Source organism: Oryx dammah, unplaced genomic scaffold, assembly GCF_014754425.2.
Source record: "Oryx dammah isolate SB20612 unplaced genomic scaffold, SCBI_Odam_1.1 HiC_scaffold_3, whole genome shotgun sequence".
In the NCBI taxonomy this organism is placed as follows: Eukaryota; Metazoa; Chordata; class Mammalia; order Artiodactyla; family Bovidae; genus Oryx; species Oryx dammah.
Genome location: NW_024070187.1, coordinates 96,706,834 through 96,731,340, shown reverse-complemented (window position 1 = coordinate 96,731,340; position 24,507 = coordinate 96,706,834). Strand labels below are relative to the sequence as shown.

The window sequence follows — 24,507 nt, the reverse complement described above, 5'->3', positions numbered from 1 at the left end:
TTCACCATATACTCTGTGTTCCTGGCTGTTAGGGTAGATCACTGGGGACTAGTCTGCCCACCAGGGACTATTTGGCAATGTCTACATTTTTGATAGTCACAGCTAGTAGTGGCGCCACTGGCATCCAGTGAATAGAGGCCCCTGGTGCTGCTACACGTCTGCGTATACCTAGCACAGCCTCCCCAACAGGGAACTATCCAATCTAAAGGGCCAACAGTGCCAAGGTTGAAAAACTCTGCCAAGTATGAACTATCTGCTGGCCTATCTGAAGCCTATCCCTCCACTGGATTCCTTCCCCTCTCATCTACTCCTGCAAGAATCCCCTCCATTACTCCCCAAGATCAGAGTTTTGCCTTCCACTGAATCATAAAAGAAAAAAAACAATCTCTACCTAACGTCTACTGTCATCTTCTACCCTACTTCTCTGCTCCCTTTGATGAACCCTTCCCTGAGGACTTGCCCATGCTCACCAGCTCCAATTCTTCTCTTCCCTTTCTTGTAAACAACTCTAGTTGGGCTTTTGCTCTCACCATTTCACCAAACCAGCTTCCGTCAAGGCCACCAATGATCTCCACATCACTCACTCTTATGGTTAACCTTCAACTCCTCATCTTACGTGACCATCAACACCACATTGATCACTTGCTCCTTGCTGATACACTTTCCTCGTTGGGCTCCGCAGATACCACACTCCACATTCTCCTGGCTTCCCTCTTACCTCAATGGACAATCCTCACCCACTACATCTCCCTCCTGCCCTGACCTCTTAATGTCAGAAGACCCAGTACTCAGTCCCCTTCTCTACCTCTATGCCCTGCCTCAGAGATCTCATCCAGTCTAATGGCTTTAAATTCCATTTATATACCAGTGGTTCCCACAGGCGTCAACACATCTCTAGTCCAGACCTCTCTTCTAAACTCCAGACTAACAAATTCAACTCTCTACTAGGTATTTCTGCTTGTCCAAAACAGAACTCTTGATCTTCCCTCAAAACCTGTTCTCTACCATTCAGTAGATGGCAACTCTGTTTTTCCAATTGCTCAAACCAAAACTCAGGACTTCTCTTGGCTCTTTTTCTTATATCCAAGCTGTCAAGAAATCCTTAGCTTTACCTTAGAAACATATTCAAAGTCCAACATTTCTCACCATCTCTGTCTCACCTGCAGTAGTGCATAAACCTCTCAGCTAATGTCCCTCCTTCTATCACTGCACGCCTACAGTTCATTCTCAACCCAGTAGTTAGAATGACTCTAAAATATGCCAGGCACTTCCCTCGTGGTCCAGTGATTAAGAATGCACCCTCCAACGCAGGGGACGTGGGTCTGATCCCTGGTCAGGGAACCAGGAATCCCACATGCTGTGGGGCAACTAAGCCCGTGCAACGTAACTACTGAGCCCACGTATCACAACCAGAGAAGCCCAGACGCCACAACAGAGAGCCTGTGCACCACAACTAGGACCTGACACAGCCAAGTAAATAAATGTTTTTTTAAAAAATGAAACATAACTCAGATCACGTCAGTCCTCTGTACAAAATCCCTCAAAGGCTTTTCACAGTTTCACTTAGAAAAATGCCAAAGGCCTTACAATGACTGACAAGGCTCCACGTACTCTGGTCCCCAGTCCTCTCTGATCTCACCCTCTGTCACTTTCCCCTTTGCTCACTCCACCCACAGTGGTCTCCTTGGTCTTCTTAAAACACTGAGTAAGCTCCCATCTTAAAGCCTTCGCACTAGCCATCCTCTCCAAGAGGATCTATTGACACTCTTTTCTCAGGGAGTCCACAGCCTCTCCATTCCCCCCTTCAAGTGTTTAGAAAGGTGGTATCAGGACCACCCTACCACTCTAACCATGTTTAGTAACACATCCCGCCCCCCACTTTATCCCCTTTCTCTATAGCCCTTATCACCTTCTAACACGGGACAAAATTTATCTATTTATTCATTAAATTGTTCATTATCTGTTTCCTGTTCTAAAATGGAAGAAAAAAGTAAGTGAACAGTTATACATATCCATCCAATATCCACTATTTACTATACTTTTGTCCTGTTTCCAAAGGAATTCCCACCAACACTTGGGCTGCATTTCTCCAATCTTCTTCTTTTTCATATATGGATGCAAGATGCTGTCTTATGGAGGCAACCTAAAATAGGAAGTATATGGGTTAAATTATTTCTATTGATATTAGTAACTAATTAAAATAAATAGAATAATAATCTATCATGACAATGCTCTTATTCAACACACTCTACAGGCAAGTAAATAGTAAAAGTTTCCTAGACTACCCAAATTTCTTTTGTGAACTCTGCAGTCATAAAATATCAAAACAGTGAACTAACACATTTCTGTAATGTGGATTATGGCAATAATTTAAATATTAAGTTTTGCTTTTGTGTCACTGCATATATAATGCTGGAGTTCTCCTATGTTCTCAGCCTAATTAACAATCTATTGATTTTTAAAAATAATCTAGGGCTTCCCTGGAAGTCTGGTGGTAAAGAATCTGCCTGCCAATGCAGGGGACACAGGTTTGATCCCTGGATCAGGAAGAATTCCACTTCCTGAGGAGCAACTAAGCCCATGAGCCCCAACGACTGAGCCTGTGTGCCGAGAGCCTGCACTCTGCAACAAGAGAAGCCACGGCAATGAGAAGTCCTCACATTGCAACTAGAGAGTGGCCCCTGGTCCCCACAACTACAGAAAAGCCTGCACAGCAATAAAGACCCAGCACAGTCCTAAGTAAATACATAAATAACTTTCAAAAAGAAAATAGTCTAAAAAGTAGTATTTGGTTCATAAAAGCAAATTATAGTATATAAGCAAATGTCAGCTGGACTTAAAGTATCATAATACTTATTTAATCTTATATTGTAAAATGCTGTTTGGCACACTATTTTGTAGAAATAAAATTGAATGATTATCTCCTTTAAAAATTTAATGGTATCTCTCAAAATAATTGCTGCTATCTCAGGTTTAAAAATCACCACTCTTAATAGCCAATACTTTATAATATTAACTATAAATGGGATATAACCTGCAAAACTTGTGAATCACTCTACCATACACCTGAAAGTCATAATCAACAATCAACAATACTTTTAAAAAAAGAAAACATAATAAACAAATTCCTAAAAATAAAACAAAAATCACTGCTCTAAGTATTTACCTGCTCCTCAAAGGAAATGACTCTAGGCTGGATCTTTTCCAAGGTGAAATGATAGATTTCTTTGGCTGTGCTATCAGGCAAGTTAGGGAGATGGGTGCAGAAATCAGTCAGCAACTGGCGAGAGATCACGAGGCTGACATTCTCATTTACCACTTGTTAAAAAAAAGTAAAGGAAAAGAAAACCATGAATAATCTGTATATTTTCACTAAGCAATCAATTTTCACCTAAAATTAATACTAAAATATATTAGTGTACCTTTCAAAGCATTACTTACTGATCTCCATACTCCTATGACCTTATATTACAGAACCAGTTTTTCTTATTCTGAATTATTTGATCACTTAACAACTGCACCAAAACATTAAAAATACCTAGTGCCACCTGGTGGAGAAGGCAATGGCACCCCACTCCAGTACTCTTGCCTGGAAAATCCCATGGATGGAGGAGCCTGGTAGACTGTAGTCCATGGGGTCGAGAAGAGTCGGACATGACTGAGCGACTTCACTTTCACTTTTCACTTTCATGCATTGGAGAAGGAAATGGCAACCCACTCCAGTGTTCTTGCCTGGAGAATCCCAGGGACGGGGGAGCCTGGTGGGCTGATGTCTATGGGGTCACACAGAGTCGGACACAACTGAAGTGACTTAGCAGCAGTAGCAGCAGTAGTAGCGCCACTTGGGAAGCACTTTAAATACCACAACTTTTCTAAGAATCAGAAATGGCTGAGAAAAAGTTAACAGTTGAGAATTTTATGTTATTCCTTTCTCTTCTTTTGGACTTCCCTGGTGGCTCAGACGGTAAAGTGTCTGTCTACAATGCAGGAGACCCGGGTTCGATCGCTGGGTCGGGAAGATCCCCTGGAGAAGGAAATGGCAATCCACTCCAGTACTATTGCCTAGAAAATCCCATGGACAGAGGAGCCTAGTAGGCTACAGTCCATGGAGTCTCAAAGAGTCAGACACTTTAAATACCACAACTTTTCTAAGAATCAGAAATGGCTGAGAAAATGTTAACAGTTGAGAATTTTATGTTATTTCTTTCTCTTTTTTATATTTCTACAAAGTGAAGGCACAGAAATATCTATATTTTTATCTACATCCTTATAGCCCACATAGCTACAGAAAAAAAAAAGTTAAAGAAGAAACAGTGAAACAATTTTCATTCAGTTTAAATACAGTGAGTAGAGATAGTTACTGCCACTTGTAGTTTACCAACAAAAACAACAAATAAGAACTTAGATCAGTACTAGGAAATTTCCTGGTTGTCCAGTGGTCAGGAAGCCATGATTTCACAGGAGTGGGCATGGGTTTGATCCCTGTCAGTGAACTAAGATTCATATGCAGAACTAAGATCCTATATGCAGCATGGTGAAGCCAAAAAAGAAAAGAACAAAAAAATTTTAATAAATAGAGGCTTAAAAATATATATATATAAAAAGTCATTTTCTACTATAAAAAAAAAACAACTTAGGTCAGCACAGATGTATGGATGGGTTTCCCTGGTGGCTCAGAGGTAAAGAATCTGCCTGCCAATGCAAGAGACGCAGGTTTGAGCCCTGAGTCGGGAAGATCCCCTGGAGAAGGAAATGGCAACCCACTCCAGTATTCTTGCTTGGAGAATCTCCTGGACAGAGGAGCCTGGAGGGTTATATAGTTCACAGGGTTGCAAAGAGTTGGACAGGACTTAGTGACAAAACAAGAAGATATATAAACATATTTTATGCCTTTGCTTGTAAACATTTATGCTGTATTATTATATATGATTAAGGATAAAAACTCTGAAGCCACACTGCTTACAAACCCTCCTGATTATATGCCCTCAGGCAAGAGACTTATTTCCCTGTGCTTCTCTTTTCTCTTTTGTGAAGTTAGGTTCACAGAAGAAGAAACCTGTGAAGAAGGTTGCTGTGAAACTTAAATGCAATTTACCTAAAGCACTTTAAGAAATACGTAGCACATATCACTCAACAAATGTCAGTTATTATTATCACTTTAATTACATTTTTAAAAGATGCATCGTGTTTGTAAACCACTCCTTAGATAAATTAAGTTTAAATCAGTAGTTACTAGGGAAATAAATGATGGTTCAAAAACTATTCAGCTGATGCAAATGATTGTAACAGTAGACTGCTTTTTTTTTGGTGGTTCACTGGATTCAAAGTTTATAAAAAGCACTACTCTTTTACTAAGTGCAGTGGTCTTTAAAAAGCTATGAGTTTTTCTGAAACCACTGCCAGTTTGTTTCACATTGCAGGCCCGAGTTATGTGAGGCAGTAACTGACAGGCTGTGTAACTAATCAGTTTACAGTGTATTCATTGGAATTGGATGATACCAGATGTGACAGAGAACAGTTTCATTACAAACGCCATTAGGCACCTATAACTGTTAGAAGTCTAGGCTCTGCCACAGACTAACGAAATGTCCTTGGGGAAAATAATCACTTAATCCTGAGACTCATTTTATAATATATTATATAGGGCTAGCGAAGACTCTCGAAAGTCCCTTGGACTGCAAGGAGATCCAACCAGTCCATTCTGAAGGAGATCAGCCCTGGGATTTCTTTGGAGGGAATGATGCTGAAGCTGAAACTCCAGTACTTTGGCCACCTCATGCGAAGAGTTGACTCACTGGAAAAGACTCTGATGCTGGGAGGGATTGGGGGCAGGAGGAGAAGGGGACAACAGAGGATGAGATGTCTGGATGGCATCACTGACTCGATGGACGTGAGTTTGAGTGAACTCCGGGAGTTGGGAATGGACAGGGAGGCCTGGCGTGCTGCGATTCATGGGGTTGCAGAGTCGGACACGACTGAGCGACTGAACTGAACTCACACATATATTGTTAATCACAGGGTTACAAAACAGAGCCTGTGTGATGCATGTGTGTGAAAGCACACTGTAACTGTAAAGCACTATCAAGTATCATTAATATTGTGAACTCAGAATAAATTCCAGCCTGAATCCTGAGTAATTTTCAAAATAACTGGGTATGTTTGAAGTAAGGGAGTAGGGAAGAATATCTTAAAAGAATGGAAATTTCTAGTTCCCATTCAAAAGAAATGTTCTTAACAACAGCTAATTCTTCTCTAGCACTTATCAGATGCCAGGTACTGTTGTAAGCACTTTATTATGGATATTAACTCATTTAATTTTCCAACAATTCTACAGGGTAGTTATCATATCCCCATTTTATAGACAAAGAAATAAGGACGCATAGAGAGGTTATATAATCTACCCAAGATCACACAGCTAATAAAACAGCAGACCAGGATTTGAATCCAGACTATTCTCTGTCATTTGCTAAACTGCCTCTCAGCAGTTATTATATTAATAACTATGCAAAACCATATATGTAAACGTAACAACGTCTTCACAGTTGATTGAAAAACAAATACCAAGTGGCATGTAGTTTAAATTCTAAAATCAATCAAGCTCAATGCATATTTCATTTACTTGCAATGTAAATTATATTGACAATTTAATCTAAAACAAGGCTTGAGCAAGCTTTTAAGTCTTAACTTGGTAATATAAGGCAAACATGGAATTTTTCTTCCACTTACTTGATTCCACAAAAGCTTTTAAAGCTTCTAGTTGTTCTGCCCCAGATAACTGAATGGCTTTTTCCAGGATCTGACGATACCTAAAATAATACAGAAAAAAAAATGTGTGTTTAGAAGTCACCTATATAGACTATGGGCTTCCCAGGTGGCTCACTAATAAAGAATCTGTCTGCCAATGCAAGAGATGCAGGACACATGAATTTGATTCCTGGCTCAGGAAGATCCCCTGGAGGAGGAAATGACAATCCACTCCAACATTTTTGCCTAAATAATTCCATGGATAGAGGAGCCTGGAGGGCTGCAGTCCATGGGGTCGCACACTGAGCAACTGAGCATGAGCATATAATCTAATACTAACTTTGATGTTTATTTCTATTTACCCTGGTTTCTTTCATTGTGCTCTAGTTTGTGGCTTTCTTTATAGTAGTACACTACAGATTTTTTTTTAAGTTTTCAGTCCATCATAAGAAACATTAAATCTATAATTCAAAGTGCCACTTCTAGTTTTGTTTACAGTATACCACAATTTTTAAAGTTTTCATGTCCATCACAAAAAGACTAAATCTAAGTTACTGGATCTAAGATGCCACTTTTTCTTTAAAGTTTCAGTTCTGAATTTAAAACATCAATTTTCTTTCAAGTGCCTCAAAAGGTAAACTATATATCCTTCACTAAAGTACGCACAAGGACATTATTTGCAGTGACCCAGAACCTTTTCCTTATGGCCCTAATGAATATAGGGTTACCAACAACAGGGTAATGTTGACCAGGCAATGAAGCCAAATACTAGAGATCAAGTGTCTTAGTGTGTACAGAACACACCCCACCAAGCCAAATGTACTGACTGAACGTCCTTCATGCTGTCAGGCAGTGCCCGTTAGTTCTTTACCTGCATTTGCTTCTAACAACTATTCTAATATTCATGATCACAAAAATTCAAAGCAGCATTCTAAAAATGAGGGGGTAATGCTAAAAACAAGACTGATAAGAATTATTAAGTGATAGCAAATTGCTTCCTAACCTGTCAACTCCATCAGGACAAGGATTTTTTGTTTCGTTTACTCCTATGTGGAGGAGGGCATGGCAACCCACTCCAATATTCTTGCCTGGAGAATCCCCATGGACAAAGGAGCCTGGCGGGCTATAGTCCATGGGGTCACAGAGGGTCAAACATGACTGAGCGACTAAGTATAGCACATATAATGCCTAGAACAGTACCTGGCACATCATAAGCACTCAAAGATACAACGGTATTAAAACATTTTATTTCTTAAATTGAGTGGTTGATACATAGGTATTATACTATTCTTAATCCTCTTTGTCTCAATCATAATATTTATTAAAAGCATTCATTAATGCATTTTAAAAACCTAATTGCAATTATTCAAAACACTATCCAGAATATAGTCAAGAAACAAAAACACACAAATAGGACCCAAATTCTTTCAAATTTATGACTTGTATTTGTAAGGCACATCCTCAAGCTACAGTTCAGCACTCACTGAGTCTTATCTGATATTCTCAGAAACTTGATTGTATGATTTCTCAAAACTGCAATGAATCAAACTGGCTTTGTAAAAGCAGGTATACTGACAGAAAAGACAGCCAACTCCAAAAGAAAAGTCAAACTAGTCTAAGAAAGAAAGGAAATATTATCAAGCTTTAAAATAAAAATTGCTAAATTTGAGGGATAAAATACAGTCATCTAATAATTTATTCAGATGGAATCTCATTTTCAGGAGTTCCCTGGTGCCCTACTAGTTAAGATTCCAGGCTTTCACTGCCATGGTCCGGGGTTCAATCCCTGGTCAAGGAACTGAGATCCCACACACAAAAAACTCTCATTCTCTCTCTTTGTATATATACATATACACACACTCATATGCACATGGATTTTTTTTCCCTATCTACATTTATACATACACTTTATTGCCCTGGGCATGATTTTAATTAATACATTCATTGGTTTATGATTTCTTTTTTAGATTAGCTTATTTTTCATATAAATTAAATCAAGACTATGGGTAAACCCTCTTATTCTTAAATCCCAGTTATCTTATACTAATAATATTATATTCAAAGATGACAATGTCTCACTTATAAAAATTTGCTAATAACTTAAGTTTTAATATACAGTTTCACAACTTATCAATCAACTAATCTATATTGGGAACATCAAAAATTTTTTTTAAATCTAAAACAATGGAAAGATGGAAAAATGCCTGATGTGGAGTGGTACATGACAAGTACCATATATTTTTCCTTTAAAAAAAAAATACTATGGAGGAAAAGAAATTTAGTTAATTAAGGCAATCTTGTATCTGTCCCATGCATTTATCATCAACAAATGTTTATCAAGCACCTATCACATATGTGAATTAAAGTTCAGTATATCAATTTCTGATTTCTTGGCACTTGAAGGGATTTGGAGGTCAATAAAACACATACACGTGAAAATGTACCACAGTCACTATATATGCTCAAAACGAGCGTAACAGGTATGCATTCAGAGATCTTTCTGTTTATAATATTGGTGAACTAGAGATTGGACCACACTGACCTCCAAAAAAACATAAAGTTGAAAGAAATGAAAAAAAAATTTAACAGCATAAAATCCTAACAAGAAAGGGTAATCAGAAGAGACTAAGGGCACAAAGAGGTTCGCAGCTTCTGCCTGAAAGCATTTGCTGATTGTGGAAGGATGTCTGAGAGGCAGAGGCGTGCCTGGGGGGAGAAGGGAGTGGGCTGGCTCTGGGGTGTTCTGCCGTCTGCTGGAAACACGGCAAGCTGCAATTTCTGGCGAACTAATAAAACTAGAACAGGGGTCTGAGGGTTTTTACGCGCCAGAGGAGGAAACACTCGCACTTTGGAAGTAAGGTTACAAATTCTATTCTAAGGATCATCTGGTAGGAAGACCAGTAAATCTGGAAACCTTGGTCCTAGACTCCTAGCACTGTCAGGTTCCTGGCAGAAGGAAACGAAATTCCTCCCTGAAAGGTAATATCATAGGCCTCCAGTTGCTTCTAAAAATACATTTTAAATTAATTTGCCCAACAATAAACATTACAAGGCATGACAAATTTATAATACGCTCAGATGCCATGGACAGAGGAGCCTGGTAGGCTGCAGTCCATGGGGTCGCTAAGAGTTGGACACGACTGAGCAACTTCACTTTCACTTTTCACTTTCATGCCTTGGAGAAGGAAATGGCAACCCACTCCACTGCTCTTGCCTGGAGAATCCCAGGGACGGTGGAGCCTGGTGGGCTGCCATCTATGGGGTCGCACAGAGTCGGACACGACTGAAGCGACTTTAGCAGCAGCAGCAGCAGCAGCAGATGCTCAGGCATGTCCGACTCTTTGTGACCCCACAGACTGCATGCAGCCCACCAGACTCCCCAGTCCATGGGATTTTCCAGGCAAAGACACTGGAGTGGGCTGCCATTTCATTCTCCAGCAGATCTTCCCGACCCAGGGATCGAGCCTGGGGCTCCTGTACTGCAGGCAGATTCTTTACCAACTAAGCCATCAGGGAGACCACTATGACAGAATTACCTGGAATCAACAAAAACAACAGACAACAGCAAAAAACAGGGACTCCAGATACTGGTGTTATCAGAAAGACTGAAACACACTTACGCTTATCAAGTTTATAGAGAAAAAGACAAGCTTTTAAAGTTTCAGCAAGAAACTCAGTTCAGTTCAGTTCAGTCGCTCAGTTGTGTCCGACTCTTTGTGACCCCATGAACTGCAGCACGCCAGGCCTCCCTGTCCATCATCAACTCCCAGAGTCCACCCAAACCCATGTCCATTGAGTCAGTGATGCCATCCAACCATCTCATCCTCTGTCGTCCCCTTCTCCTCCTGCCCTCAATCTTTCCCAAAACCTTGCTTCTATCACCAGTCCCATCCACAACTGGGTGTTGTTTTTGCTTTGGCTTCATCCCTTCATTCTTTCTGGAGTTATTTCTCCACTGAACTCCAGTAGCATATTGGGCACCTACCGACCTGGGGAGTTCATCTTTCAGTGTCCTATCTTTTTGCCTTTTCATACTGTTCATGGGGTTCTCAAGGCAAGAATGTTGAAGGGTTTGCCATTCCCTCCTCCAGTGGACCACATTCTGTCAGACCTCTCCACCATGACCCGTCCGTCTTGGGTGGCTCCACACGGTATGGCTTAGTTTCACTGAGTTAGACAAGGCTGTGGTCTGTGTGATCACATTGGCTAGTTAAAGTTTATTTGAAAAAAAAAGAATCACCAAAACTACATAACTAAGAAGTAATGTCACCAAAACTTAAAACTCAGTTGAGTTCTTCCCAGTGGACTAGACACTCTTGAAGAACTGGTAAGCCAGAAAGCAGGTTGGAAGAACTTATCCAGAATAAAGCACTGAAATGGAAAGTACAGAAGACACAGTAAAGGGCAGAGGGGTCACAGTAAGACGGCCTGATAAGGGTTTTCCTGGGGTCCTAGAGGAGAAAACAGAATGCGATAGAGGCAACATTTACAGACAGTGAGCTGAAAAACCTCTAAGACAATGAAATAATCCAATCCTTTGATTCAAGAAACACAAGGAAGCTTAACCAGGATAATGTCATAGAGCATTTACAAAAATTGGCCCCAATTCTTTTACTCTCTCTATGTGCCTTTGCAATGTGACTTTTTGTAGGTCTTTGCATCAAGAGGTAGAGTTTATCTCCCCACCCTCTGATCCGGGCTTGTTTTGACCAATAGAAGGCAGCAGAAGTAACATGCCTGTTCCAAGCACAGACTTCAAGAGAATTTGTGTTTATCTTTATCTCCTGGAACCTGACTTTGCCACATGAATTAGTCTAGGCCAGCTTACTGGATGGGGCTTCCCTGGTGGCTCAGATGGTAAAGAATCTGCCTGCAATGCAAGAGACCTGGCTTTGATCCTTGGGTTGGGAAGATCCCCTGGAGAAGAGAATGGCTACCCACTTCAGTATGCTTGCCTGGAGAATTCCATGGACAGAGGAGCCTGGTGGGCTGCAGCCCATGGGGTTACATAGAGTTGGACCCAACTGAGCAACTTTCACTTGCACTTGCACAATCTTTTGGATAATAAGGTTAAGTAGCCTAGTCAGCGCCACTGCCCTGGCCAACACAGAGAAGCAGAGTTGCCTACCTGATTTGATGCACGTGGAGCCCCTGTGGAACCAAGACCACGGTGAGCAGGGAAGAATCAACCAGCTGGGCCCAGCTCAAACTGCCAATCAATGCAACTGTGAGCTAAATAAATGACTCTTGTTTTAAGCCACAAAGTTCTGGGGTAGTTTATTTCACAGAAAAACTTAACTGACATAGATGAGCAAAATCAAATCCACACACTCATCATAATGAAGTTGCACAAAATTAAAGACAAAATCTTACAGCTAAGCACGAATATAATTTAGAAGAGAAATAATTTTCTGATGAGGTTGATCTGTAAGCATTTTAAATATCTGAACTTAGTGGTAAGTGGGAAACATGGGAGAAGAAGATATCCCAGGCAAAAAAAAAAAAAATCAGTATCTGAAAAGGCGTCCAGTTTGCTGAAAATATAAAACCAAAAGGTAGGTGTATTTCGAGTTAAGGGCATTGAGCCAAGCAGACAGACTGTATTCTGGCTTTGTCACTAGCTATGTGACCTCGGAGCAAAGGATTTCACCTGTTTTCTCATATGTAATATAAATAATATCTGGGGCTTCCCTGGTGACTCAGATGGTACAGAATCTGCCTGCAATGCAGGTGACCTGGGTTCAATTCCTTGGTCGGGAAGACCCTCCAGAGAAGGGGATGGCTACCCACTCTAGTATTCTTGCCTGGAAATTTCAAGGACAGAGGAACCTGGCGGGCTACAGTCCATGGGCCACAAAGAGTCAGACATGACTGAGCAACTCCCACGACCATCACCAATGTAAATAATATCATTTACTGTTTAAAATTAAAATGTAATTAAAGTTATGCTTGGCATATGGCAAACACTAGATTTTAGAGAACGCCTCTCTTCAGATGTGAATCACTGAAATTTGTATGTGGGAATAACAGAGAACCAGAGAATCTGCATTAGAAGGGGTCTTTGAGGCTATGTAACCTGCCTGTGAGGCATGTGGGTGTATAGTGTATGTAATGCGTGTGTGTGTAATCTGCCATGGACAGAGGACTCTGGTGGGTTACAGTGCACAGAGTTGCAGAGAGTTGGACATGACTGAGCCTATTTTTTGACAATCTATTCTACTGTATTATCAGAAAGCTCTGATCCAAAATCTTCCTCTGTGAGGCAGAAAAGTCTACTTTCTTTTCTGCAAAACAACCTTTTTTATAGTCATGGCAACTAAAAGAGCCCCCATTCTCTTCTTTCTCCAGGTTAACAGTTTTCTTGTAAAATGAAATGTTTAGATTTCAAAGGCCTGATATCTTCCTCTGGGTACCCTCCATCCCACAGAACTGGGGGTGGGGTGGGCAGGGTCCTATCTGTATAACATTGACTCAGCAAAGACCTTTAACCCATGACCTCAATCCTGCCCTCAGAGAAGTAACAATCTAGTTGGAAAAGCAGAGACGTTAAAAGACAAAACAATGACACGCTATCCTAGAGGTAAACACAGGATGCCACTGGGCAGAGGGAGAGCAAATAACCGAGTGCTCGCCGTGATGATGGTTGTTCCCAGAAGGCTTTATGGAAGAAATAACATCTGAACTGAATTCTGAAGAGCCACACAGGTTTTAGCCAAGTGAATAAGCTAGCACAACAAATGCCCTCTCTCAAGGATTTCCTCTTATGAAACTTATATGAGATTATCAACACAATGTATATGTACTAAGCAGCATATATAATTTGCAAAATTGTTTCTCATATGGCCAATTTTTAATATCAATTTTAAACTGCTATATTATTTCACAGTTATGGGACAGTATTTCTAATTGAAGTTTTGACAAGAAAAGCAGTGTAGTCTGGCAGGTTAAAAATTAGCTTTTTAGAGTATAGAAACCTGGTTTCAAATATAAACTCTACACCTTTCCAGCTATTCACTGAGTCAAGCAATATTTATTGAATAACTACTCATAGATATTCTGTAAATTGCTGGTAATTCAGCAATATTTCACAAAGGAATTTATTCCGTTATTTCTTAATATGGATTCCTCTGTTGCATGCATGCATGCTAAGTCACTTCAGTTGTGACCGACTTTGTGTGACCCCATGGATAGCAGCCCACCAGGTTCCTCTGCCCACAGAATTCTCCAGGCAAGAATACTGGAGTGGGTTGCCATTTCCTTCTCCACCTTTGTTACTCCGCTCCTAATACAAACCCTAAAACCTGGTATAAGAGTATTTCTCTCATAGAGCATGTAGCTGGCAGAACTGTTTTCTTGTGAAAATAAATATGACATATTCTTGCCCAGACAGGACCAGATATGTACCTACAGGCAAGGCCAAGACTTTCCTTAAGAAGCACTGGCTAGTAGTTATCAAGTACTTTATTCCATTTAATCTTCACAATAATCCGTGTACTAGACTCTTACAATAACAGCATCCAATTACTGCTTCCCCCTAACCCCGCCCCTCTGCAATGTAACCTGGCCACTAGAGGTAGATTGCATTTCCTCTAGCCTTGAATCCAGCCTGGTCTTGGGACTTACTCTGACCAGTGCTTGAGACCAGATGTTGTGAAACTTCCAAGGGTAGCCTTAAGAGGACTTGCCAGCTTCTTCTTTCACCTCCTTGAAACCTTCCTAAGGCCCTGAATAAGAGACAGTGTGCAGAAAGAGAGACCCAGCCAACAGCTACATGTGTGTGCAAGTCCATTTTAGCCCTACCAACCCCAGCTGAGCTGCCAAATGACTGCACTTGCATGAGTAGGCCCAGACAAGACCAGCAAAACGACCTACTTGATCTAAAGCATATTGAGAAATTATACTTCTTTTACACCACTAAGTTTTTGATTTGTTACAGAGCAGTAAATAACTGACGCACCCAATAAGGCATATACTATTGTTTATCCGCAATTCAGAGCTGAGGAAGTAAATGCTTAGCTCAAGTTTCAGAATTCTGCAAATACGTGAAAACTATATCTCTTCTGATAACTAACACACTTATCTTTTTTTTTAACAAAACAAAAAGGAAAGAAAACATGGGAAAAAAAATATGAGTTTTACTGTCATCCCAATCTATCAAAATTACATGCAAAAAGAATTGAGCAGTGAGACATATTCAATTTATTTCCAACCCAGGGATTAAGTCAACATGTACTTACCAGCTTCTTAATAATAATAATAGTAAGGAGGACAATTCTGTGGCTCTAAGTGTCAGGTACTGTTCTAGGTGCATATACACACTCTATTTTGTCCTCAGACAGAATAATTATCTTATAATTATCCCATCTTCCTGAGAGGGAAATTGCCCCACAAAGTAGTTAAGCCCAAGAGCACTGCTAAATCTCCCAATGATATACTGGATTATATTTACTAACAGACAAAATACATTACAGCCTACATAAAACAAAGTGTCAATGTTTCAATGGCCAGGTTAAAACAGGTGTAGCCTGTTAAAATGGACCAACCTGATCTTAGCTGTCAAATGTAAATAGGATCAATCTGAGAAGCACACTTGAAACAGAATGCATGTTAATTACCAAAAAAAAATTAGTGCTATGAAATCTACAAAGAGGAAACAGACATCTATCTATCTCCCTATCTATCTATCTAGATGTAATTAACACTGTTGAATAACTGGCTGCAGGGCAGGCACAAATCACAAATTTAAGTTGGAGTGGACTTAACCCTTCTACATAAATTCCGACAAAATTTCTAGTCATCTGTTTAAAATTCTGCAAACATCACTACTCTAGACATCCTGACCCACGTTGTGGTGACATTCCTCCATGCCCTTCTTCAGAGCTGGTGGCGGGGAGAGAGAGTACCCAAAACACAACCCACAGAAGATGGTTCAAGTAGTTCTGGACGTCATGACGCGGCCATACCTGAGCAGCCCCCGTCAGCCTCAAGAAGCCATCTCCGCGGAAAACTCTAAACCAAGGCTCCAGAATACAAATGGCCCTCAGTCAGAGAGAAAAAACGGGCGCAGCAAAGGCAAACAGAGGCCAGAATTCGGTGTGAGAGGCCGGCCAGCGAAGGGAAGGGGCGCCGGGGGAGGTTTAGAAGGCCATGGGCGCAGTCGTCCCACAGACCGCGCTTCTAGAATCTTTAGAGAACGGAAAGGATGCCATCAAGGGCTGAAAAAGTTGACAGCCACTCCAGATCTACGGCCCTGAGCGCTCCCCGCACAAGGTCGCCTCCAGTTTGCTGCTACTCCCAACATCTGCCTCCACGACCGACCTCAGGCCCGCCCCCTTCATCTTCAGGCCCGCTGCTAGCTTCACATCCGAAAGCCGCCGTCAATTCAAGGAGAACAAGTCTCTGGCTTGCCTCTCCACCTCCCAGGCCCCCGAGAAATACTCACTTGCCCGCCAGATCTTTATGAGAGCCGCTCGAATTCATGAGCTGGGCCAAATCCTGTCGCACGGCTGCCGCCATCTTTCTCGCAGCTCGGCGGAGGCTGCGGGGCCTCTCGCGGCCGAAAGAAACCGAGTATAGTCCTCCAGAGTGCGGCTAGAGGGAACCCGAGATGCCACAGAGTAGCGCCTGTGTAGGCCAGACCGCCGAGCCTGCGTTAGGTCCGCCCCCAAGGTTGATTGACGCGAAGCTCCACTCCTCAAATCCTAGGCCCGCCCGGGCTTCTCTTACAGGCTCGGGCTCACGCGCTCCCACTTCGGATTGGCGGATGAACTCCAAGGGACTGTGTCGCTTGTGCAACCCCAGTAAGTGCCCGATTCGCAAAACTTCGGGGTTTTCGTCAAGTTCCGTATCTCATATCTGTAGTTTACCATCCCTTGTTCTTTAAGGCTGCACTTAAACTACCCGTGGTAAAGAACGAGTTTTTTTGTTTGTTTGTTTACAGTTCACCACAGACCGGTACTTTTGTAAAGTACAATAAAAAATGTCCCCATTCCGTTCCTACTCTGCGTCTGTATATAGATTGATCATACATCTCAGTTTATCCAGGACAGTGCCACTTTCCATCTGTCGTCCTGGAGTAATTGTTAATAACATGCCCTTTCACTCTGGAAACTGTTCCATTTGGATGACAAATTATATGATAGCTTTACTTTGATACGTAATTGTATTCATGTATTGATATAGGAGTGCAAATTTCTGCAGCCTTGCCTACAAAGGATGTTAAACTTTTGAATTTTTGCCACTTTATATGTGAAAAAGAACATGTTCCTTATTTGGGGAAGGGGAAAGAAAAGTCCAGAACAAAGAAATCCTTTGAGAAAGTACTGTGGCGATTTGTTGTCGTTGTTCCGTCTCTCAGTCGTGTCCAAATCTTTGCGACCCCATGGACTGCAGCAAGCCAGGCTTTCCTGTTTTTCACTATCAGTTCAGATGTCCCTCCATAGTTAAAAACTTAGTGAGATCTCCATGCCTGGCAACTGTGAGTCTGGATATTTAGTTTCCTTTTGCCTAGGACAAAGGAAAGGATGGTTTTAGAGCATCAACCAGCAGTCTCCACTACCACTTGTCCCGCTGATCGTAATACAGTATCTGTGTGTATCCTTCTTACAGTAGGACACTCAACCCTAAACAAGAGAGTTCAAGTTCCCACTCAGTTTCTGTATCAGCTTAAAATCCAGGATGTCTGATAATGTACAACCCTCTCCAAAAGTTTGGATGTAATTATTCATGGTCCAGACATATATACACTATAGAAGAAATTATCTGCCTCAGGCCCAAACATGTAATAAATACAGAACAATAGAGGAGCAAGGACAGAAGGAAGAGGATAACTACAGTTCCAGAAAAGTAAGAGTGTGAAACACAGTAGTTACTTGTCCACAGCAATGGTAGAATCCTGCCCAGGAATTATGAACACCCACTACCGTTGTTATATCTGCATGGTGGTGAGACACCATGGTTAGTACTGCATTTTGAGAGGATAATTGCATTGTTCATTGTATTTGGTGGACCCCAGCTTTGCCTTCTCAGAGAAGGCAATGGCACCCCACTCCAGTACTCTTGCCTGGCAAATCCACTGGATGAAGGAGCCTGGTAGGCTGCAGTCCATGAGCGGTCTCTAAGAGTCGGACAAGACTGAGCAACTTCACTTTCACTTTTCACTTTCATGCACTGGAGAAGGAAATGGCAACCCACTCCGGTGTTCTTGCCTAGAGAATCCCAGGGACGGGGGAGCCTGGTGGGCTGCCGTCTATGGGGTCGCACAGAGTCGGACACGACTGAAGCGACTTAGCAGCAGCAGCAGCTTTGCCTTCTAAATACAAGTTAACTGGATGTTGGAGGGTATTCCCTCTCTGCTGCTGCTTGACACCGGAGTGGGTTGCCATTTCCTTCTCCAATGCATGAAAGTGAAAAGTCAAAGTGAAGTCACTCAATCGTGTCCGACTCCCAGCGACCCCATGGACTGCAGCCTACCAGGCTCCTCCGTCCAAGGGATTTGCCAGGCAAGAGTACTGGAGTGGGTTGCCATTGCCTTCTCCATTCCCTCTCTAGGGGAACGCTTTAGGACTTGAACAGTTGAGGGCATTTGTAGACCTGGTTTTTCAGTGGGATTTTTTTTTAACATAACTTCATTGAATATTCACTAAACTCTGCTTCCTTTACAGACAGTTTCAGGTGCCAATAAACATACTCAAAGTTGTTTTTGAAGTGAGGTGTTAATTGCTCAGTCATGTCCAGCTCTTTGCGATCCCATGGACTGTAGCCCACGGGGCTCCTCTGTCCATGGTATTCTCTAGGCAAGAATACTAGAGTGGGTTGCCATTTCCTCCTCCAGGGGATCTTCCCGACTCAGGGATTGAACCCAGGTCTCTTGCATTGCAGGCAAATTCTTTAATGTCTGAGCCACCAAGGAAGCTCCTAAAGTTTTTTTTTAGAAGTAGTCATTAAATCTGCCCTATATCCTGACTTCCATATACAACCCATTCTTAACATCTTAATGATGATATCCTTGAAATCATCTGAAAGAATAAGCTTAAGTGAGAAGAGAACTCTGTTAGTTTGATTTTTGCTTCAGTGTATCTTTCCTTTCTGTTGTTTTTTATTTATGTGTGTTTGCCAAAAAAATCACATTGGGCTCTGAGAAATCTCTAAGCCAAGTTTTCTCTCCTGTAATTTAGAGTTACACAAGCCGTCAACTTTTTCAACTTAGTGAAGCTCCAGAATTTCCAGACATTCTGTTCTCTATCTGCCCTGACTTCAAACTTTACATGTAGTACCTTATGCGTGCATGCTTAGTTACCCCTGACTCTTTGCGGCCCCATGGGCTGTAGCTCTCCAGGCTCCTCTGCCCATGGAATTTTCCAGGCAAGAAATACTGGAGTGGGGTTTCATTTACTACTTTAGGGGATCTTTCTAACCCAGTGATTGAACTTGAATCTCTTGTGTCTCTGAAACTGGCAGCAAGATTCTTTCCTACTAGCGCCACCTGGGAAACTCTTGTAATACCTGGCTGAAAAATAAAAGCAGCAGCCACATACGTAAAGTAGCTCTTTTCAAGATGTCTCCACTAGACCTACAAGCTAGTGAGGGAGGTTCTCTGCCTTTCTAGTTATTGTAGGCAACAGTTTTACTAAAACTTTTTGATGTGACAAAGCCTCCCTTTCCAGACTATTACGCATGCTCAACTTCTAAGAGAATACTACATAGTTTTAGGTTTGGTTATAGCAGTGAGAAAAACAAACCTGGGTGGCAATGAGAATTTTTCCCTCCCTTATTTCAGTTGCTTAACAAGAAACTAGCTGGGCATCTCTGAGTTATGGGAAGTGCACAAATCTTAGTTCTTTTAACTAGGTCAAACCTTGGGTCCCAGTCCCAACTTAACTGAGTCAAAATCGTCATGTTGACAAAATTCCTTTAGTAATTGTTGCACATTAAATTTGAGTAGCACTGCTTTAGCAGATGTTACTACTAGTAGAGCTCTTCTCACTAAACCCTTATTTAATAAGGCCATTTCCCTTGTCAGACATCTCCTGTTTTCACATAATCAGCTCTTAATAGATGGTCTCTTCCTCCTTACAGTTTCCCTACAGATATGCAAAGAAGGCTATCCTAGGGTCCTTCTCCTGGCACATCTTCCACTCTGCATCTTGTGTGCCCAGCTCAGTGCCTTGCTGTAGAAGTAATAATAATAATTTTTAAAAAAGAATAGGTGAGTGCATATGTTCTGCTGTTTTCTGAGCACTAGTTCCTACTCTGAATCTGTTCCATGTTCTTGATGCTATTATCAATATTGTTCTAGAGTTTTCTTGTGTTTCCCAGACTAGTCCCTGAATCAGCCATTTCTCCAAGAAGGCCTTGTTCCTTTTTTTAAAAAAAAAAACTTAAAAAAATTTATTTTTATTTTTTTTAACACCAAAAACATTTTGTATTGGGGTATGGCAGACTAATAATGTTGTGATAGTTTCAGGTGAACACCCTTTTATGTTTGAAAATCAATTTTCTTAGATATAATCAACCTTGGCTCACTTTTCTTTAGACTGTTAAGTGTGATACTCTATTTTCCTGGGGAATAAAGCATTGCTGAAAAATACCTTATGAGAGTCTAATTTTCTTTTCTTACAAATGACCTACATTTTTTTTTACCTAGATTTCCCCCAATTTATTTTCCTCTCACATTAAGTAATTTTACTAGACTATGTGTTGTTGTTTGTCATTCTGGGTCATTCTCAGGTACACAGTGTGCTCTTTTAATATATAGTTTCAATTTTTTTAAACATCATTGTCTTTCATTATAATTTCTTGTACTTGCTGTATTCCTTTGGTTTCTTTCTTCAGAAACTACTGTATCTATATTTTAAATCTGAAGATCTACCTATCTTTAATACTAGCCACCTTTCTTCAAAATCTTTTTATTCTTCTTATTTTAAAAAACGTCCTCCTTTTCACTCTCTCTGTCTCTTAAGGCATTATTTGTTATTTTAATTTACTCTTGGTTTCCTCCTAGTCTAGTCTTCGTTTCAAAAATTCTATTTTTATTTCTAATTCTTTCCCAAGTTCCACCATTCATTCTGGGTGTTTCTAATTTTATGATGTTATCCCATCATGTCCTCTATTGTTTTCTTTTCAATTTCACTCATGAAAAAAGTGTATGAAGGCTTAAAAATATATATCATCTTCTTGTCAGTTTGACTACTGATTACCTTCCCCAGCATGAGTTTGAGCAAGCTCTGGGAGTTGGTAAAGGACAGGGAAGCCTGGTGTGTTGAAGTCCAGGGGGTCGCAAAGAGTTGGATACAACTGAGCAACGGAACTGAAATACCTTTCCTCTTCTGACATTCACTATCAAACACTTTTTCTTCAGTAATATATGAGAATATGTTTTCATATTTCCTTCCTTTTAGACACGTTAGTACCCCCATTGCCTCTTTGCGGTGGTGGTGATTTAGTTACTCAGTCATATCCGACTCTTATGACCCCATGGACTGCAGTCTACCAGGCTCCTCTGTCCATGGGTTTCTCCAGGCAGGAATACTGAAGTGGGTTGCTATGGCCTCCTCCAGGGGATCTTCCTGACCCAGAGATCAAATTCAAGTCTCATACATTGCAGGCAGATTCTTAACTGGCTGAGCCACCAGGGAAACCCTCATTGCTTCTTTACTATACCTCAAGAAGTGGGACTCTTAAAATATTTTCATTTCTATCCTCTTCAGTCCTGGTGGAAACCTTCAGATCATACAGTATTTATTTCTGCCCCTTCCACTTCCATTGCATGCCTAGGTTTCACTGAGAAAAGTTGGTACTTTTATTCTATTCCACCAAATATTTTGTTTTCCTTTGCACTGTCTCTTCTATTCAAGGAATCCTTAATTTACCACTTGTGTTATAATTTCCAGCTACATTGTCATTATTCACTTGAACTACTATATAAATTCGAAGTGAATGACTTACCAAATTTCCTCTCTCTTCATCTTCCTTGTCTTGTTATGACGTCTCTGTTCTGATTTGTTTCGTTGTTTGGTAGTGTTTACTCTGAAGTGGTCCCTCAGATATTGTGCCTGGGTAACAAACTTGTGAATCTGTGCACATTCATAAATATCATCCTGACGTTTAAATGGAATTTGGGCTGAGTTGCTGTCCTTTTCCCTCAGTGATCTGTAAATGGTATTCCACACAGTCTTCTAGCTTCCAGGATTTCAGGTAAGACCAGTGCAGTGGCGCTCGTGGAAAAGAACCTGCCTGCCAATGCAGGAGATGTAAGAGATGTGGATTCAATCCCTGGGTCGGGGAGATCCCTGCAGGAGGGCACAGCCATGCACTCCAGTATTCTTGCCTGGAGAGTCTCATGGACAGAGGAGCCTGGTGGGCTACAGCCCATGGGGTTGCAAAGAGTCGGACACGACTGAGCATGCATGCGTGCTCCAATGCAGTGGTTTTGCTCTCTTTCCTGCTCCCTCTCTTTTTCTTTCTCCTTCCTTTACCCCCTCCCTCCTCCATTCTCTATCTCCCCTTTTTTTCTCTTTCTTTATTCTCTTTGAGAGACTAAATAGGCAAACAGGCAGTGGCAAGACCATATATTAAAATAAAACTCTTGACCCACAGTCTACAGCATCTGGACCAAGAAATCAATTCACCATCTGCATCAACCATTACAGGATCCAAATAGCAGCTCCTGTAGCCTTCAGTCCCAAATAGTCACCACTTGATCAAGAACTACCAGATTCCCGAATTTTTGCTCGCAGTTGTAACTTCAGTTCAATTCAGTCGCTCAGTCGTGTCCGACTCTTCGCGACCCCATGGACTGCAGCACGCCATGCCTCTCTGTTCATCACTAACTCCCAGAGCTTGCTCAAGCTCATGTCCATGGAGTCGGTGATGCCATCCAACCAACTCATCCTCTGTCATCCCCGTCTCCTGCTGCCTTCAGTCTTTCCTAGGATCAGGGTCTTTTCCAATGAGTTCTTCGCAAAAGGTGGCCAAGTTATTGGAACTTCAGCTATAATTTAAGACCAACCAAGGAAAGCAAAATATGCGCCCCCTAATGATTCACATGATACCTCCCTTCAAGTTAGGCTGCTGGCAGCCTCCTCATGTCCACAGCCTCTTGTCAGGGCACACCTGAATTCCCTTTTTTCCACTGTAAAGATGCTTGCCTTTGACTCAGACACAAGTGATGGTGACCACCTCCTTGCTATAGAAAGATCTGAATAAATAGCTTTTGCTTATTGTCATTTGGTTGCTCCCTGTCTGTTTCCACACTTTCTTCCTCCGTTTTCTTCCCAGTACCTTGGTCTCCCTCTCCCCCTACCCCTTATCCTCCTCATTGTTCTTCTTTCTTTTTTCATCTTTTTGTAGGAAACTTGTTCTTTCCACTTGGAAGCTTTTAAAATCTTTTCTTAACAGGAATTTCCCTCAAATGTGCTTGGGTGTGTCTTTTCCCACTGATCTTAGTTGAAACTCAGTGACCCCTTTTATCTGTACATGCAAATCTGTCTTTAGGTGAGGGAAATTTTCTAGTATCATCTGTTTAATATTACCTCTCTCTCTTTTTTTTAAAAAATCATTTCCTTTCTTTCCTTCTGAAACTGCAACTAGTCAAAAATGACAGATCTCTTGGGTATCTCTTCAAAGTGATTTGCCTTTTTCATTGTAATTTCTCTCCTTATATTTTTGTTTTGTTTTGAGTTCTCTCTTCCACTTTTTTGGCCACTTAGCAAGATTCAGTTTTCCTTCAATATATCTTTGATGTTATATTTTTAAAATCATGATTTTCATGTGGATAGTTGTATAAAAATGTTATAACTGCTTTATTTATAATGGTGCCAAGGACAGAAATGGTATGGACCTAACAAAAGCAGAAGATATTAAGAAGATGTGGCAAGAATACACAGAAGAACTATACAAAAAGATCTTCATGACCCAGATAACCACAATGGTGTGATCACTCACCTAGAGCCAGACATCCTGGAATGTGAAGTCAAGTGGGCCTTAGGAAGCATCACTACAAACAAAGCTAGTGGAAGTGATGGAGTTCCAACTGAGTTATTTCAGATCCTAAAAGATGATGCTGTGAAAGTGTTGCACTCAGTATGCCAGCAAATTTGGAGAACTCAGCAGTGACCACGGGACTGGAAAAGGTCAGTTTTCATTTCAGTCTCAAAAAAAGAGAAAAACAAAGAATGTTCAAACTACCTCACAATTGCACTCATCACACATGCTAGCAAAGTAATGCTGAAAAATTTCCAAGCTAGGCTTCAACAGTATGTGAACCAAGAAATTCCAGATGTTCAAGCTGGATTTAGAAAAGGCAGAGGAACCAGAGATAAAATGGCCAACATCCATTGGATCATAGGAAAAGCAAGAGAGTTCCAGAAAAACATCTACTTCTGCTTCATTGACTACTCTAAGCCTTTGACTGTGTGGATCACAACAAACTGTGGCAAATTCTTCAAGAGATGGGAATTTCTTACCTGCCTTACCTACCTACCTCCTATGAAACCTGTATGCAGGTCAAGAAGCAACAATTAGAACTGGACATGGAACAATGGTCGGGTTCCAAATTGGGAAAGGAGTACATCAAGGCTGTATATTGTCACCTTGCTTATTTAACTTATATGCAGAGAACATCATGCGAAATGCCAGGCTGGATGAAGCACAGGCTGGAATCAAGATTGCCAGGAGAAATATCAGTAACTTCAGATACGCAGATGACACCACGCTTATGGCAGAAAGTGAAGACGAACTCAAGAGTTTCTTGATGAAAGTGAG

The 24,507-nt window shown here is 41.2% G+C and overlaps 1 protein-coding gene across 2 annotated transcripts in view; it reads right to left on the bottom strand.

Moving 5' to 3' along the window:
• Positions 1 to 16,420, bottom strand: part of COPS4 (COP9 signalosome subunit 4) — a 39,147-nt gene extending 22,727 nt beyond the window's left edge. Inside the window, exons 1-4 of one of the 2 annotated variants that reach the window (XM_040237236.1) lie at positions 16,187 to 16,420; positions 6,727 to 6,806; positions 3,167 to 3,318; positions 2,040 to 2,143 (exon numbers count right to left, since the gene is read on the bottom strand). In XM_040237236.1, coding sequence (XP_040093170.1) covers positions 2,040 to 2,143; positions 3,167 to 3,318; positions 6,727 to 6,806; positions 16,187 to 16,260 — 410 coding nt within the window. In that variant the 5' untranslated portion in view covers positions 16,261 to 16,420. The remainder of the gene's footprint in view (positions 1 to 2,039; positions 2,144 to 3,166; positions 3,319 to 6,726; positions 6,807 to 16,186) is intronic. The other variant, XM_040237237.1, reaches the window with a different exon arrangement.
• Positions 16,421 to 24,507: the final 8,087 nt, after the last annotated feature.